The sequence below is a fragment of the Polistes canadensis genome, unplaced genomic scaffold, assembly GCF_001313835.1.
Source record: "Polistes canadensis isolate GaletaPanama2010 unplaced genomic scaffold, ASM131383v1 scaffold_157, whole genome shotgun sequence".
Taxonomy (NCBI): Eukaryota; Metazoa; Arthropoda; class Insecta; order Hymenoptera; family Vespidae; genus Polistes; species Polistes canadensis.
The window spans coordinates 146,545-160,954 of NW_014569704.1; the positions used below are offsets into that span (position 1 = coordinate 146,545).

At 26.7% G+C, this 14,410-nt stretch overlaps 2 protein-coding genes across 6 annotated transcripts in view; both read left to right on the forward strand.

The window, feature by feature from the left end:
• Window positions 1–1,182: 1,182 nt before the first annotated feature.
• On the forward strand, window positions 1,183–4,851 carry LOC106788918 (nuclear receptor-binding factor 2-like). The gene is made up of 3 exons (XM_014752632.1): window positions 1,183–1,281; window positions 3,036–3,292; window positions 3,411–4,851. Exons 1-3 carry the CDS (start codon window positions 1,258–1,260, stop codon window positions 3,886–3,888), a joined length of 759 nt encoding a protein of 252 aa, XP_014608118.1. The 5' UTR covers window positions 1,183–1,257; the 3' UTR covers window positions 3,889–4,851.
• Window positions 4,852–5,317: 466 nt separating this feature from the next.
• LOC106788932 (septin-7) overlaps window positions 5,318–14,410 on the forward strand; it is a 42,101-nt gene continuing 33,008 nt past the window's right edge. Inside the window, exons 1-2 of one of the 5 annotated variants that reach the window (XM_014752659.1) lie at window positions 5,318–5,957; window positions 10,008–10,009. Coding sequence is in view for 3 of the 5 variants with exons in the window: in XM_014752669.1 (XP_014608155.1) it covers window positions 7,261–7,429; window positions 10,008–10,009 (171 nt within the window). In the remaining 2 variants the exon portion in view is untranslated. Of the gene's footprint in view, window positions 5,958–7,245; window positions 7,430–10,007; window positions 10,010–10,987; window positions 11,294–14,410 lie in introns of those variants that run through there. The other 4 variants (XM_014752672.1, XM_014752669.1, XM_014752670.1 and 1 more) reach the window with 4 other exon arrangements.

Sequence of the window (14,410 nt, forward strand, 5' to 3'; positions counted from 1 at the left end):
ATATTACAATACTTGTAATAATTCCTCTTCATTATAATATTTCCATTGGACTTAGTCATTATGATCGTCCGCGCTTAATTTCTTCTCGCCTTTTATGTGCAAGGCAGAAGTCCCAACGACCGTAAAGTTGCCTTACAACGTAGTAACATCGAAGTGTGAATCATGATAATATATGTGACTGTAATCGGCTCTGTAATAACTTGATTGAATCTATACTTTACTTATATTTATTTACTCGTACTTTACACAACACATACATTATATATATATACAGTTTCTATATATTAATTAATATTATATTTTCTTATTATTCTGATACTTTTTTTTATTTTTATTATATATATTTTAGTATTAGTATATATATACTATACTAATAATATATAATAATATTAATATCTTATACTAATAGTATTGGAAAGTATAGTATAAAAGAAAAAAAGAAAGATATTTACTATTGCAATATAATGCATTATTATTATACTGTGCTATTAGTATAATATTAATGTAATCAAAATATTTGTTGCGTATACGTATGTGTGTTTGTGTGTACGCTTTTGTAAATCTATATTATTATTTTAATTACAAATTTATTTTTAAAAAGCCAAGTTCATATACAAAATATTTATTAAAACTAAAAAAATAAAAAAAACTAAGAATTTCATAAATACATACATACCACATATACATGTATGTATATCCCTTAACGAGCAGATGACACGCGATCGAAGTAATTAGCCTAATACGAGGAAATAAATCCAATAAAAAATGAAAAAAAAAAATAATAAATAATCGCTTATGCAAATAGTTTCTTCGTATTAAATTAATATAAAATTATGTATTAAGTTACAACGTGGTTAATAATTTTTTCAAATCGAATTTATATAAATGCAATTAGATAAGTATTAAAAAACTAATGAAGATTATTTAAATATAAAACGTATCATAATTAATCTCGACGCGATTGAAAATAATTCAGATATAAAAGGATTAAAATGCATTGCATAATTAACAAAGAAATTAAGTAAAAACTATAGACAATAACAAGAATGTGATACGCGTCAATTATCCCTATTCATTTAAAGTGTACAACTATCACCATCTCGCGACGATTTCGAGTAACTATATCGAAACAAACCTTGCTAGAATTATGCTCAATTGATATAACTAGAATAAGCTTTTAGGAAAACCTCCTGCGGTTGATAAACCAGCATGTGTTTTTTTCTGTTTTCTTCCTATCGTTCGATCAGCTGATCAGTCATGGAGGCTTCTGCCTTGAACCTGGTGAGTACCATCAGACGCTTTATTATTGGAATATATGTTTTCTTCGTTTTCGATTTACGTCTCCTCCTATTGCACACGGAGAAATCATTCAGATATTACTTTTTTTTACTTATCTCTATCTTTGTCATTACATTTTTATACTTATTTGTAAATAATTTTTAATGACATTTTTTCTTTCCTTCTATTTTTTCTTATTTTTGATTTTTTTAATTTATCTGCTACGTTTATTTACTATATTTATTTATCACATTTGTTTATTACTTGTGTTTTATTTAGTAGGGCTAATTGAATGTATTATTTAAATGTGTTTCTAAGTTCATAAATAATCCTTTTTTTATTTTAGTAAATTTTGGCTTCTCTCCTTTTATTTTCTTTTGAATGTATTTCTTTTTCAATTCATTTCTTTTCTTTTCTTAACTTTTTTCAATATGATGCATTTCAAATTAAAAGAAGATATGTACATCACCAACCTAATTCTTATTATCTATCGTTAGAAAGTCTAATCAATCTCCCAATTGACGATAGCAAAGTGAAACAAAAGATTTGATATAAGCGACAAATGTTAATTAAGAACAATTACTGTCAATTGAATATAATGCATTGATATTTTGTTTATAATTAGAAAGAAATTTGGAGGATTGCTACTTAAGAGATAACAGTGACCGACAAATATATTTTCCTTCAAGATAATTATTCTTCGTAATTACATTGTGTGTTAGAATGTCATTTAAAATTTTCTATCGTTACCAATACTTTTACTTACTTTTGCAATAATTTATTTTTATTAATTGTAATTTTGTTTAATTATATAACATAAACTTAGAAAAATAATTTAAATTACAATTTAAAACAATAGAAATATCAACAAGAAATTAAATTCTTATATTCTTCGTATTACTTTCTATATTATTATCGTTAAAATATATATATATATATATATATATGTAGATAAAAATTCATTAAAGACGATAAGAACTGTAATGTTTTAAAATAAAGCAATGTAAGCTGAAGAGATAACCTTAGAAATAATATCATTAAATATATATATATATTCATATCTAATTGAAAATTATCTGAAGGTCTATTCACACTCTTTAATATATCAGAATAACCATGACTATTAGTTCAATATTGTACCATATTCTTACTTATTACATACAAAGGAATTCAATCAAATTGAACAATTTAAACCTATAAATACATAAGCGATTTTTAGTGTTAATTATTAAGTTCATATATTACCATCCATTTGAATCTTTAAATTTTGATACAAGTAAATAAAAGTGGATTATTTTAAAAAATGTTTTATGTAGAATTAAATTTGTGAAACTTCTTTATACCCTTTGATTGTATAATGATTTTAATACTGCTCTTTGTTTTATTTGTATGTCGTATGGAAAATAATATTGCTCGTTTTTGTTCAAAATAACGATTTAAGATTTATTCTTTATATGCAAACACAAAATTGACAATATTTTGATTTATGCCTGTTATTCGTATTCTAAAAAACTTGATAATGTTATTGTTAATGGGTCCAATTGATGGTTTTTCCAAGATATGGTATTTTATTTTAAAACTTAATGAGTCAAAATTATACAAATATTACACAACTAAATACTTCCATCTTAGAAGTAAATTTTTAAAGCTATAAACTCGTAGATAAAGTTTTTAATATATTAAGGTTTTTCTTTTTTCTTTTCTCTCTTGTTTTGCTTGACATTCTCCTATGAACTTTTATTATTTTAATTTTAAAGGCACACGTACGGCAAAGGAGGGCCGATGCATATCTAAGAGAAGGACGTTTCGAGGAAGCAGCAGAGTGTCACGAAGCTGTTGCTAATCTTCTAACAAAGGCATTTATAAAACTTCAATCCAGCCTTAATAAATCTGAACCTTCAATTGTAAATAGTCAAAGTTATATACCTTTCTCCGGATCTATGCATACAGCTGTAACTTTGGAATCTCTTGCACTTCAACGAGATTATCACAAAAGACAAGCAGCTATTGTTAGGTAAATAAATTATTTCTATTATAATCTTTCTCGATATTTATAAATGCTGAGAAAAAGAGAAAAAAGGATATGAAATTGCGATCTCCATTTTTCATTTTTTTTTCTTCTCATGTCTCAGGATGAAGCATGCACAATACGAAGAATATAAGATTGATTTAGAAATTCGAAAAAGAAATTCTAAACAAATATCTAAACAAAACGAAAGAGGAAATTCCGCAGAATCTACATCGGATAAAAATGATAGTTCATTGCGTCAAGCTATATTTAAAACTATCCAAGAACAGGATAGTCTGATAAGCTTAATTTTAGTACCAGAAACAGAAAATAGTAATTCATCGAAATACCCTAAAGATACCACCACGGTAATAGAAGAATTAAAAACTGTTAATTCTCATTTACGTAGCCTTGTTGAAACCTTGGTAGCTCAACTAGAAATTAAAGAAAAAGAAGTAACACAATTAAAAGAACGTTTGCGCACTGTATCTGTAAGTCCTAATGATGAAATCAGGCCAGGAGATACACATTCACTAAATCTACCACCCTTGCCACCATTAACGCCACTTGAAATGCCACTTTTTGATTTTACAGCGTCTTAACTAATTTTCTTCCTCATTAAGTATTAACTGCTCTCTCTCTCCTTCTCTTTTTCTTGAAAATAATGTGGTGTTCATCGTACTTACAATTTTATCGTGACAATAGTATGAAAATAGTTCATATAAAAAATTCATATAGACTTAAGAAAGAGATAATATAGCAACAAATGATTTGCACAATAACATCATCGATATCATCATCATCAGAATAGTGAGACATATTTAAATATTTAAACAGTTGTATATTTATTATATCATTCTTATTACTTTTCATTTATTTATTATATAAAAGAAGAGTTATATTAACTTTGATTAAGTTTTATGGTACAAGCTTTTCATAGTAAGAAATTCATTATGTCACACTATCTTATATCAGTCTTATATTTTACTAATTTTATTTGATAACTAACTATTTATATATAAACGTATATATCACTCGTAGATTTATTTACCATTATTCCATTTAATAATAATATTAATATATAACATAATTAACAAGAAAGGTCATATCTATTAAAAAAAGAAAAAAATTCTTCTATTTTATATGAGAATCTTATTTACAAAAACACATTAAAATGAAGAAATGTGTGAACAAAGACATTTTTAATATTATTAATAATATCGAAAGAATTGTATTCTAATTTATCAGTAATTAATGTTATTCGCAGGGAATAAAATACATATCAACTTAGACGAATGATTTCTTCCCTAATACAAGCTAGAACACATATAAATACGATTACAAAATGTTCAATTTTGTCTTCTTCTTAATGTGATAGGACAACAATAATAAATAAAAAACAAACTGCCATGTAGCAATACTTATGCGCAGTTTTGTTCGTGCAATAGATAATGCTATATTATTTTAACTAATGAAAGTGTCTTTAAGGATGTTGTGTAATAATAATATCGTATAAATAAATGTTACATGAACTTGAACAAGTGAATGATTAAAACATTTTTATGCCAAATTATTGAATGTTGTTTTTATAACATATCCCTCGCGTGTTGTGAATTAAAAATAATTATTGTAGATAAAATTATATATACAACAAAATAAAAAATATTAATTACTTTGATTAATCGTTATTAAAAAAAGAGAAAAAACTCATGAAATTGATAATATTATGCAGATATATTAGATATATTATTTGTCAAAAGTTTGGAATGCAAAAGCATTATAAATATAAGAAAATACCAAAATTATGGTATTGTATGTGAATAGATTAGAAAGTTCTGAGCCTAATTTCAAAACAATTTATTTTCAGTCACATTAACTTTTATCTTTCGACATAATCTGACAATTTTTAAAAAAGGATAAGCTCAGAACTTTTCAACTGACTTTCGTGTATATTTAGCAAATTTTGTTTGTTTACTGTCTCCTCAGTTACTATGGTAGCAGTTTACAAGATGGCGTCGATCCGAGCATGCGCAGTGGATCCTTAAGAAGGAATACCGAACAGTGATTGGTAGTGAGAAAGAGAAATATATATGTTTGAGAGAAAGAGAAAGAAATAGTGAGAGTTCTCTTGAAAAGGAACATCTCGCGCCTTTGGTAAACTAGTGTGAACGGTACTCCTCATATAATATTCGGCCCAATCGTATTGCTTGGATTCTCGTAGCTTGTTCGTTCGTTTAGTACACACATTGCACGCGCACAGGTCTTCTTACCATTCATTTTTCTCCAATCTTGAATAGTATTTCAAAACTTACCCGAAATATGTGAATATATCCTTGTTCGATTAGTTTTTCGTGTTAAACATTAACAATAAGTTAATCTAACAGATTACAATCTTTGTTATTCGTTAACGTTGTTCGTGATCATCGCCATCTTGCGCGTGTTTTCGCCGCAGAAAGAGAGAGAGAGACAGAGGAAGATAAAAAAAGTGGGGACAACGAAAAAGAAAAAGAAAAAATAAGAGAAACTTTCTGCGTAGTGTGTGTGGAGAGAGATAGATAGAGTGAAAAGGAATTAAATATACGTTTACTTTTTCATGTGACACACCCGTTTTAAGTTATGATTAAAGAACAACGTTAAACTCCTGTCCTTCAGGGAAAAATGCAGAGAAGTGGTGAGTATTAATTCAATTAACCAATTAAAAAACTTCGATATGTACGAAAAAAGAAACAAATTCGAAATCCAATGATTGGTCATATTATATTGTGTTGTTACTGTTATTGTTATTGTTGTGTTGTGTTCTGTGTTGAATGAACTATCATCGATATTATTATTTATTCACGTACGTATAGTGTTTTATATGAAGATGTACAAGTGCACTGATATTTTGTGCCGGTATACACGTGAATCAACGCAATGTCGTAATCTAACGTAATGTTTTATTTGTATTTCATTTTTTGTTTGTTCATTCACCTTGTATTTACGTTCCGAGACATCGTCAACCATTTTGAAACTCGGCAATTGGCTTTTTTTGTCTTTTTATTTCTTTTATTTTTCCTTTTTTTTTTTTTCTTTCTTCATCGATACGCAGCGCTCCGCATTCCCGGTCGATACGGCGTTCGACCTAACCTCTAAATAACCAAGAGCTTCGTTCGTCTCAGAAGTCGCACCAATGCACTAATTCTATAATTACCCATGCATGTATCTGTGTATGTATGCTGTATGTATGATGTATGTATGATGTTATATCTATACCTACTACATGTATATGTAACTCTCATGTAAAATCAAAATTGTTTGAATTCCAACCAATGTTTGTATCTAAAGGTTAAAATTTGTGAATTTTTATTATACATATTTTTGTTTCATTTCATTACGATTTGACACAAATAACTTATCGAGCTTGATAATTGAAATTTTAACTTTGATAACAATTATAGTAATCGATTATTTTTTTCTTGTTTATTTTTTTTTGTAAAACATTAAAAACTTAATTTTATGTTACACAATTCTATTTTTCATATCACCAATACGCAGCATCATAATTTACTCATAAATTTCAATTTTATTTAAATTTATTCCAATTCCATTTTGTTTATCATTTGTATTTTGCCCTTTTATTTCATGAATTTATTTAATATAAAAAATATATGTTATATAATTATTATTATTCATTTGTTATTCCATTTTATTTTATTTTTTATATTCGGTTCGTAGATTTGTGCTCAAATTTGGAAAATAAATATCTATACGAGAGTGGCGCCCCATTAAAAAAAAAACTTTTATTTATTTTTATAATAAAAAATGAATTTGAATATATATAAGAGAGAGAATTATTTCTGTGTTAGGGTCAAAAGTTTTCAACCCACCCACTAAGTATAAATAAGAAATGATAATATTTGATCGTATATGCAATAAATTCCCTATCCCTTCCGATAAAAATTTATAATGGCCCCATTCAACAATTTCTACGCCTTATGGTCATACCATTGTATTCCGTAAAGTGGCTCGTTGCCTTTAGCCATGTAACACTATACTATTATTCTACACGGGTCGTCGTAGAAGTTACTAGTTTTATTTTACATGCTTCTCACATCGTAACGAGAAACAGCACGATTATCTTGATCGAACTAGGAAAGAATACAGGTATTTTGTTCTCGATTAAATTCCATTTTATATTTCGGAATTATTTAAATGAATAAATAATTATAAAATTATTTTATTAAATCATCTCTCTCTCTCTAATGTAACATTTCACCTATTTCAATGAAACTTTGTTTTCGAGAGTATTTTCTATTTATTATTATTAATTAATTATTATAAAATTAGTTTATTTTTTGCTTAGAAATGAAAAATAAAAAGAAAGAAGATAAGAGAAAAGAAAAGAAAAACAGGTTATCTCATAGATCTCTCATTAGTCATGCATTTTTATTACGTAAAAAGAAAAAAGAAGAAAAAAGAAATAGGAAAAAAATGTTGAAAAGTGGAATTAGTCACGGTAATGCATAAGCCGTATTATCTAAAATACTTCTTCCGCACCGTTTAAATTAGTAGAAAACATCACTGACCTGTGCATTCAACGTCTTTCTTCTATAATTTCTTCTAGTAAATGAATGTATGTACATATGTATAAAGAGTTGCTATAGAATATCAAATGGTGTTAGGAAACGTGCTGGTGCGAATTTTTCTCGACCATATTTAATTTTATTCTAATAATAAGGTACAAAACTGATGAAATTACTAAAGAATTATCATAATAATAATTATTATTATTTGAAAATAAAAGATTGTTAATGAGGACTATTACTTTTTTCTTTACTATATAATTTTTATTGTGTTTATATGTTTATCTAAGTGAATAATATTTATTTAAAGTTACAGCATTAATAATTATTGATAATTGACTATGTATATATTATTTACATTATAAAACATAAAATTAATCAAAGTACATCGAACTATCACTTAATTTTCAAACAACTTACTGTTAAACAAAATCAATTTCTAAAACTTCAAAGTCTTCTTTGCATAATAATTTTGGTACATTTCCAAGGAAAATAAAATAATAATTAGAACATTATAGTTTAGTAAACTTCTTAAGTATGAATATGAGATAAGTTGATGTGAAACTTTGCCAATTTCAACAATATCATTATTACTTTTAATCGATTTTTTTGTTAACTCTTTAAATAGAGAAATAAATTAGAATTTTATTTAACTCATACGTGTGTAAAAAAAAAACTTTGAATATACATTTATATTATATAGTCTGTGTACAAAGAGAAGAAGCTATTGTAAAGAAACTTTAGTCAGAAAATTCCATTCTATTGGAGATCCTTAAGTGGTCCAAGAAGATTCTATTCATTCGTTGAATCTCTCGACGATAGCTATATCAATTTAACTCAGGACTAACGTTTAAAGTGGCGAGATTTAACAAGACGAGAAAAGTACGTGGAGAGGGAATTATCTGTTTGATATTTCAAATACGACCTTTCATAATAATCTTATGTTTATTAAATAGAAAGATAAGTTTGATCGGAGAAATAATAGAATATTATTTTACTAAAACAATTAGATCATTTTAATTAGGTAAAAGTTTTTCCCCTTATATCTGACTTTTAAATCATTTTAATTAAATATTATTTTTCTATCGTAATATCTTTTAATCTTATTATTATTTAAATTAATAATTCGAATATATAATTTTATTTTTTTATTGTCAGAAAATTAAATTCGACTAATTTTGCTTAATATTATTATTGAGTAAATAATATTTAATACAAAAAATTAAAGTAGGGAAATATTTTATTAATTTTTTTTTTATTTTATTAATACTAATTTGTTTGCTCACAGACTTAAGAATTAGGATGGTTGAATATTTATAAACTATACCAATTATAAATATAATATGTAACTAACTCGTACATAAGTGCACTAGAAAATTTTCTAATTATGTATATTCAAATATGTATGCGCCAAATAGATAAACCGTTGACGTTTCCATCGTGTGCTGTTCTATTTCAACTACTCGTAGGCAATAGGAAATAAAACGTGTTTTTGTGGATAAAATATTTACATTACATCATCGTGTTGAAATACATACAAGCTTATTCTGTTATATATAACAGGAAGAAAAAACCAAAATCAAATCAAATAAAACATGAAAATAAATAAAATTCATTCATTGGGACACAAAGTATAGATATTTTTATTTAAAAGTACTGAGACTAGAAAATGATTAGAAAATATTAACACAATAAAATATATCATTATTATTTATATTATAAAATAAATCATAAAATCAATTTTAACAAATTTTTTAATTCACAATCAGTCAACTGTTATAATTATTGGCACAAATATCTAATTACTGCATGCTAAATTTGATTGTATTTTTGATTAATTCAATTTATTATTTTTAGCAAAAATGTAAAAACTAACAATCGCAATATTTTGTATTCCTCGTTTGATCCATTCCTTATCATCCTTATCATTTGTTCACCTTATCATCGATCCCTTCTTCCCACTCGTACTCTGCACTTGTTTCCGGTACCAATGATGCGGATGCTGGCCAATCACATGACACCCCATGTTGCTGATAACGATGACAATAATGACTATGACATCTATAACTACTATGACTACGACGACTACAACGGTTATGATGGTTACAATGACCTTGGCTACGTCACTAACGTCATGGACAACTCGGGCACAACGGCAGCGGTAAGTTTCTGATAAGGCTAGTCGCATTCCGATCGTTGTTTCATTCTACACGTCAAAAACTCCCGGTTTATTCTTTGCCATCTTGACAGTTTGTTCTTTTTTCTTCTTTATATCTGTAAAAAAAAAAAAAGAAAATCATTCATCAGTCTTTTCCCAAGGATACGAAGTTTGTATTTTATATTGAAAATTTGTTAATTTCCAATTTCATTATTTGATCTAAAGTACTTTAATCTTTCCTTATTGTTCATTAAAATAGTGTCTTATAAAATAGGTGTGTGTGACAACTTGTAGTTTAATTTTTTTTTATTTACTTTTATGATTAAATTTTTGTGGTTTTTCTTTGGTTAAATTTTTTATGAAATATAATAATCGCAAAGAGTTAAGAAAATATTTCTCTATCGTTTAAAATTAATCGTTGAAAAATTTGATAATAAGTTCTTTTATTGTAGAAATAATATTAATTGTTAGAAATGTTTTTAAAATTTTTGTTTTTTTTATCATCGAAAAAAAGAAACATTCGATAAACATTTAACACGCATGGATGTGGTTTAGTATAATCGCTCATTACACGGACTAAAGTTGATTGGATAAACGATATTTACATACATATACGTATATTTATATCACCGCGATTAGTCATCGTATACTGGAAACAACCACGTTTGATATATTTTTTCAATTCTAATCATATTTCTTACAAGTGACATCTATTTTTTTTTACGCACATACATTTATTTATATAAATATAGGACATCAAATTTTGAAAGCTTATCAAATCAAAATGTCGGTCATTTTGTTTTGTATTCGTTCATATCAATAAATAAAATTAAATAATTAAAGAAAATAGAGGAACGTTTTTCTAAACCAACTAAAATACAGTGTTTGTTTATCTGTGTGCATGTGTATGCATTTTTTATTTAAATAGAAAAGGAATTTTGCGATCGGACTAATATTTTTTCAAGGATAAACAAGTGTGATCAAATAAAAAAAAAAAAAAAGAAACAATAATCGTATTTAATTACGTGTTTTCGATTTATACACAAACGGTAACGGTAGTGTATTTTTAAGTGAAATTAACAATATCGTAGCTTAAGTTGCAACTGGGCATAGTTGGTTTTTTCTTAGTGCATACAACGTGTCACGTGTTTTTCTACTTCGAACTAAAACAGTGCTAGACTTTTTTATTGGATCGTTAAAATGTCGACTACGACAGCGTCAAGACGTCGTTTGAATCCGGCAGTACTTGCCAAATATGATCTTCTGCAGAAAAATTCGTCTCCACAGGTAGTTGAACACTTTTTTTCCCCCATTTATGTTCAGTCCATTTTTTGTTTTTATATCTCATATCACCTGACTTTTAAATCATACATTTTTGTGTGTGTAAACAATTTAGTAGATAGATGGAATAATCAATAATTATGTCTACTAGATTTGTATGCCCCATATCGAGTGATTTTTGAATAATAAACTTAAATAAGAAATAATTTTTACGATCGGATTATCGCAAATGACAATCTAACGTTTTAATTTATATTTCTACATTTTGTTATTCCATATTATGAGGCTGGAATAATATATTTTTTAAAAATCGATTTCTACGATTAGATTGTCACGAATTATAAGCGAACTTTTTATAAATTTATGTTTTTTCAGTTTGATGCTTCATATCACGTGACTCCCCAGCGATATCTTTCTTTTCCTAATCAATTTTAACGATGATAAAATTCAAGATAACAAAAATGGTTCTTTTTATTATAATACATAGAATATTTGTATCTTTTTTTATTTCATAATTCAACTTGTTAATATTTCTTATAATAACGATGGATCATTTGTGAAAATTTATTTGTAAATTTAATTTTTATGAACTTTAACAAATGATTGCCAATGAATGTATATTGATTGGTAGAGTGTATATATGCATCTATATTCCAATATCTCGTTTATAAGAATAATTATTAACATTAGTTTGAATCAGTTCATGCATTATTATTATTATTATCATAGATTGTAAAAGATAAGACGTCCCAGGTACTACTACCTGCATAGGGTAATAATATTTTTCATATGTGCATTAACGGAAATTCAGCTCGTATATTTTTCCTCGCACGTGACTTATACATAGTTTTACAGGAAACGTTGTGAGTAGTGACAGTGCGCCGTTATATTCTGATAACTTCGGTCTGCACTTTGATAATGCATTGCCGGGAGATTAAAGTTTCTACGATATTATATTTATTATATTTTAAGCCTATTAACACGCATAAACAATTATACTTTATTTATTTATTTTTATTATAATAAATTATATCTTTCGGATAAATTTGATAGAGTTTTTTTTTTTTTTTTAAACGTGATTTACACAACTTTTTATATTCTATAATATAGATTCTAATAAATAAAATTAAAATATACATTTGTTTTGAAGGGGGTCGCTTATAAAACTATAACAAATATGTGAAAAATAGTAACATAGATCAACCTAAGCGATTTCATTTCCACGGTTTCAACGATCGTTGTGGTAACGTTGGGAGAACCGATTGGTATTCTTATGCGTCGCTAGGAAGCACGTAGCAGAATACTTAAAGTATCATTGTAGCCTTAATTGGAATTGGAGCTGATATCAACATAGAAGTATGTAACGTGTATACATTCTCGTACTGTTATATGCGATCGAATGAACGCCTTACCTACGATCGGACGTGTGCCATTTTTCTTCTTTCTTTTTTATTTTTATTTATTTTTACTTCATTCCTCATTGTTATCGCAAACACGTCTTAAATCGGTTACAACCGAGTTGAAAAATTCTCCATTAAGCAATGTCGAACGATTTATGCGCATATATATATATTCATATATTTTAAATATATGCACCTATATAAATATATATATCGGTGATTTATTACGGTTAAATAATACAGTGGATCTCAACCAATCGATTTTTCTATTTCACGAATGTATTATATATTTTTGTGTGTGCATGATATCTACATGAGATTAAAATATGGATCCTATTTTTTTTAGTTATAAGTAATTAAGATTACTCATTGAATTTAATTTCAAATTTTGGTTTATTTTCTTCTAAATAATTATTTTAAAAGATCATTGGGGTTCGATGTTAAATATTTCAATTTTGTTTTACGATACTTAGAATATTTAGAAACAAAAACAAAATATTTACGAGTAAAATAGTAATATTTACTAAAAGTTTTTCGTTTAATAAATCTTTTAAATAAATACAAATAATTATATAAAGAGCCGTTTAACGCGCATAGAAAAACTTTTATTAAAATACTACCCCAGATAGTATGCAACCCGTTTTGAGTAGGATCATTTAGACTGCCTTTCTTCGAAGAGAGTAAAGAGAACGAAAGACAAAATTTAACGACCTCTTTTCTCTCTACTCTATAGTAGAAAAATAAACAAAAACTGTAAACAGAAAAGAAGCTTTCTTGCTACTACTTCTTATGCTACTTCTCATGCTACTTCTGTTTCAGCTATTTTAAAGTTACGAAGATACAAATCGTAACTTTACTAATTTCAGCCTCTTCTTTCGAGAAAGAAAGTATAAGAAATAAAAAAAAAGAAGATAACACGAAAGTTTGCATGATGTTTATATCAGGTTAACCTCACGCGTTTATATTTATCTAACTTGAATTAACACGCCAATAAAAGCTGCTAGATGTTAGTTCGATGGATGCACCACACTAAACGAATTTTATTCGATGTTGGAGAGTCATAAAACGTTTTTGTACGACCCTACTTCAAATACTAACATTTTTTTTCTAATCATACGACTTTTCAACGAGCTTATATATATTTATTATTCAAAATAAATATTATTAATTTATTAATTTATATAATTTTAAGGATAGGTATTTAAATTTTATTTTACGATATTTAGGAAACAAAACAGAGTATCTATGACTGGAATTGCAATTTTTATTGAAAGCTTTTTATTTATATTTATATTTTTTATTTTATCAATAAGATACAGATTCAATAATAAATATATGTATAGGTATATTTATTTCATAATATAATTGATCCGCGCGGAAGTTGTCTTACTAGCAAGAAGAAAAGAGGTATTAAACAGTGATGATAAAAATGACCCCCTTTTACGTTTATTAATTGGAGGAAGCGAGTGCAGTTCAGAAAATTTATGTTAACTACCACGTAGAAGAAAGATTAAACGTTCTTGATCATACTACTACCATTTACTGGTAGCCATCATACTACTTTGTATCCTCAGGCAATGTTTCTGACAATCTCTTTCTTTTACTCTCTGCTATTCAAATTTTCTCTTCCATTTTTAACGTGAAGATGAAGTCTGAGATATCAAAAAAAAAAAAAAAAAAAAAAAATTGAAATTTAAATCTCAGTGTCTGTTTAAATATCTTT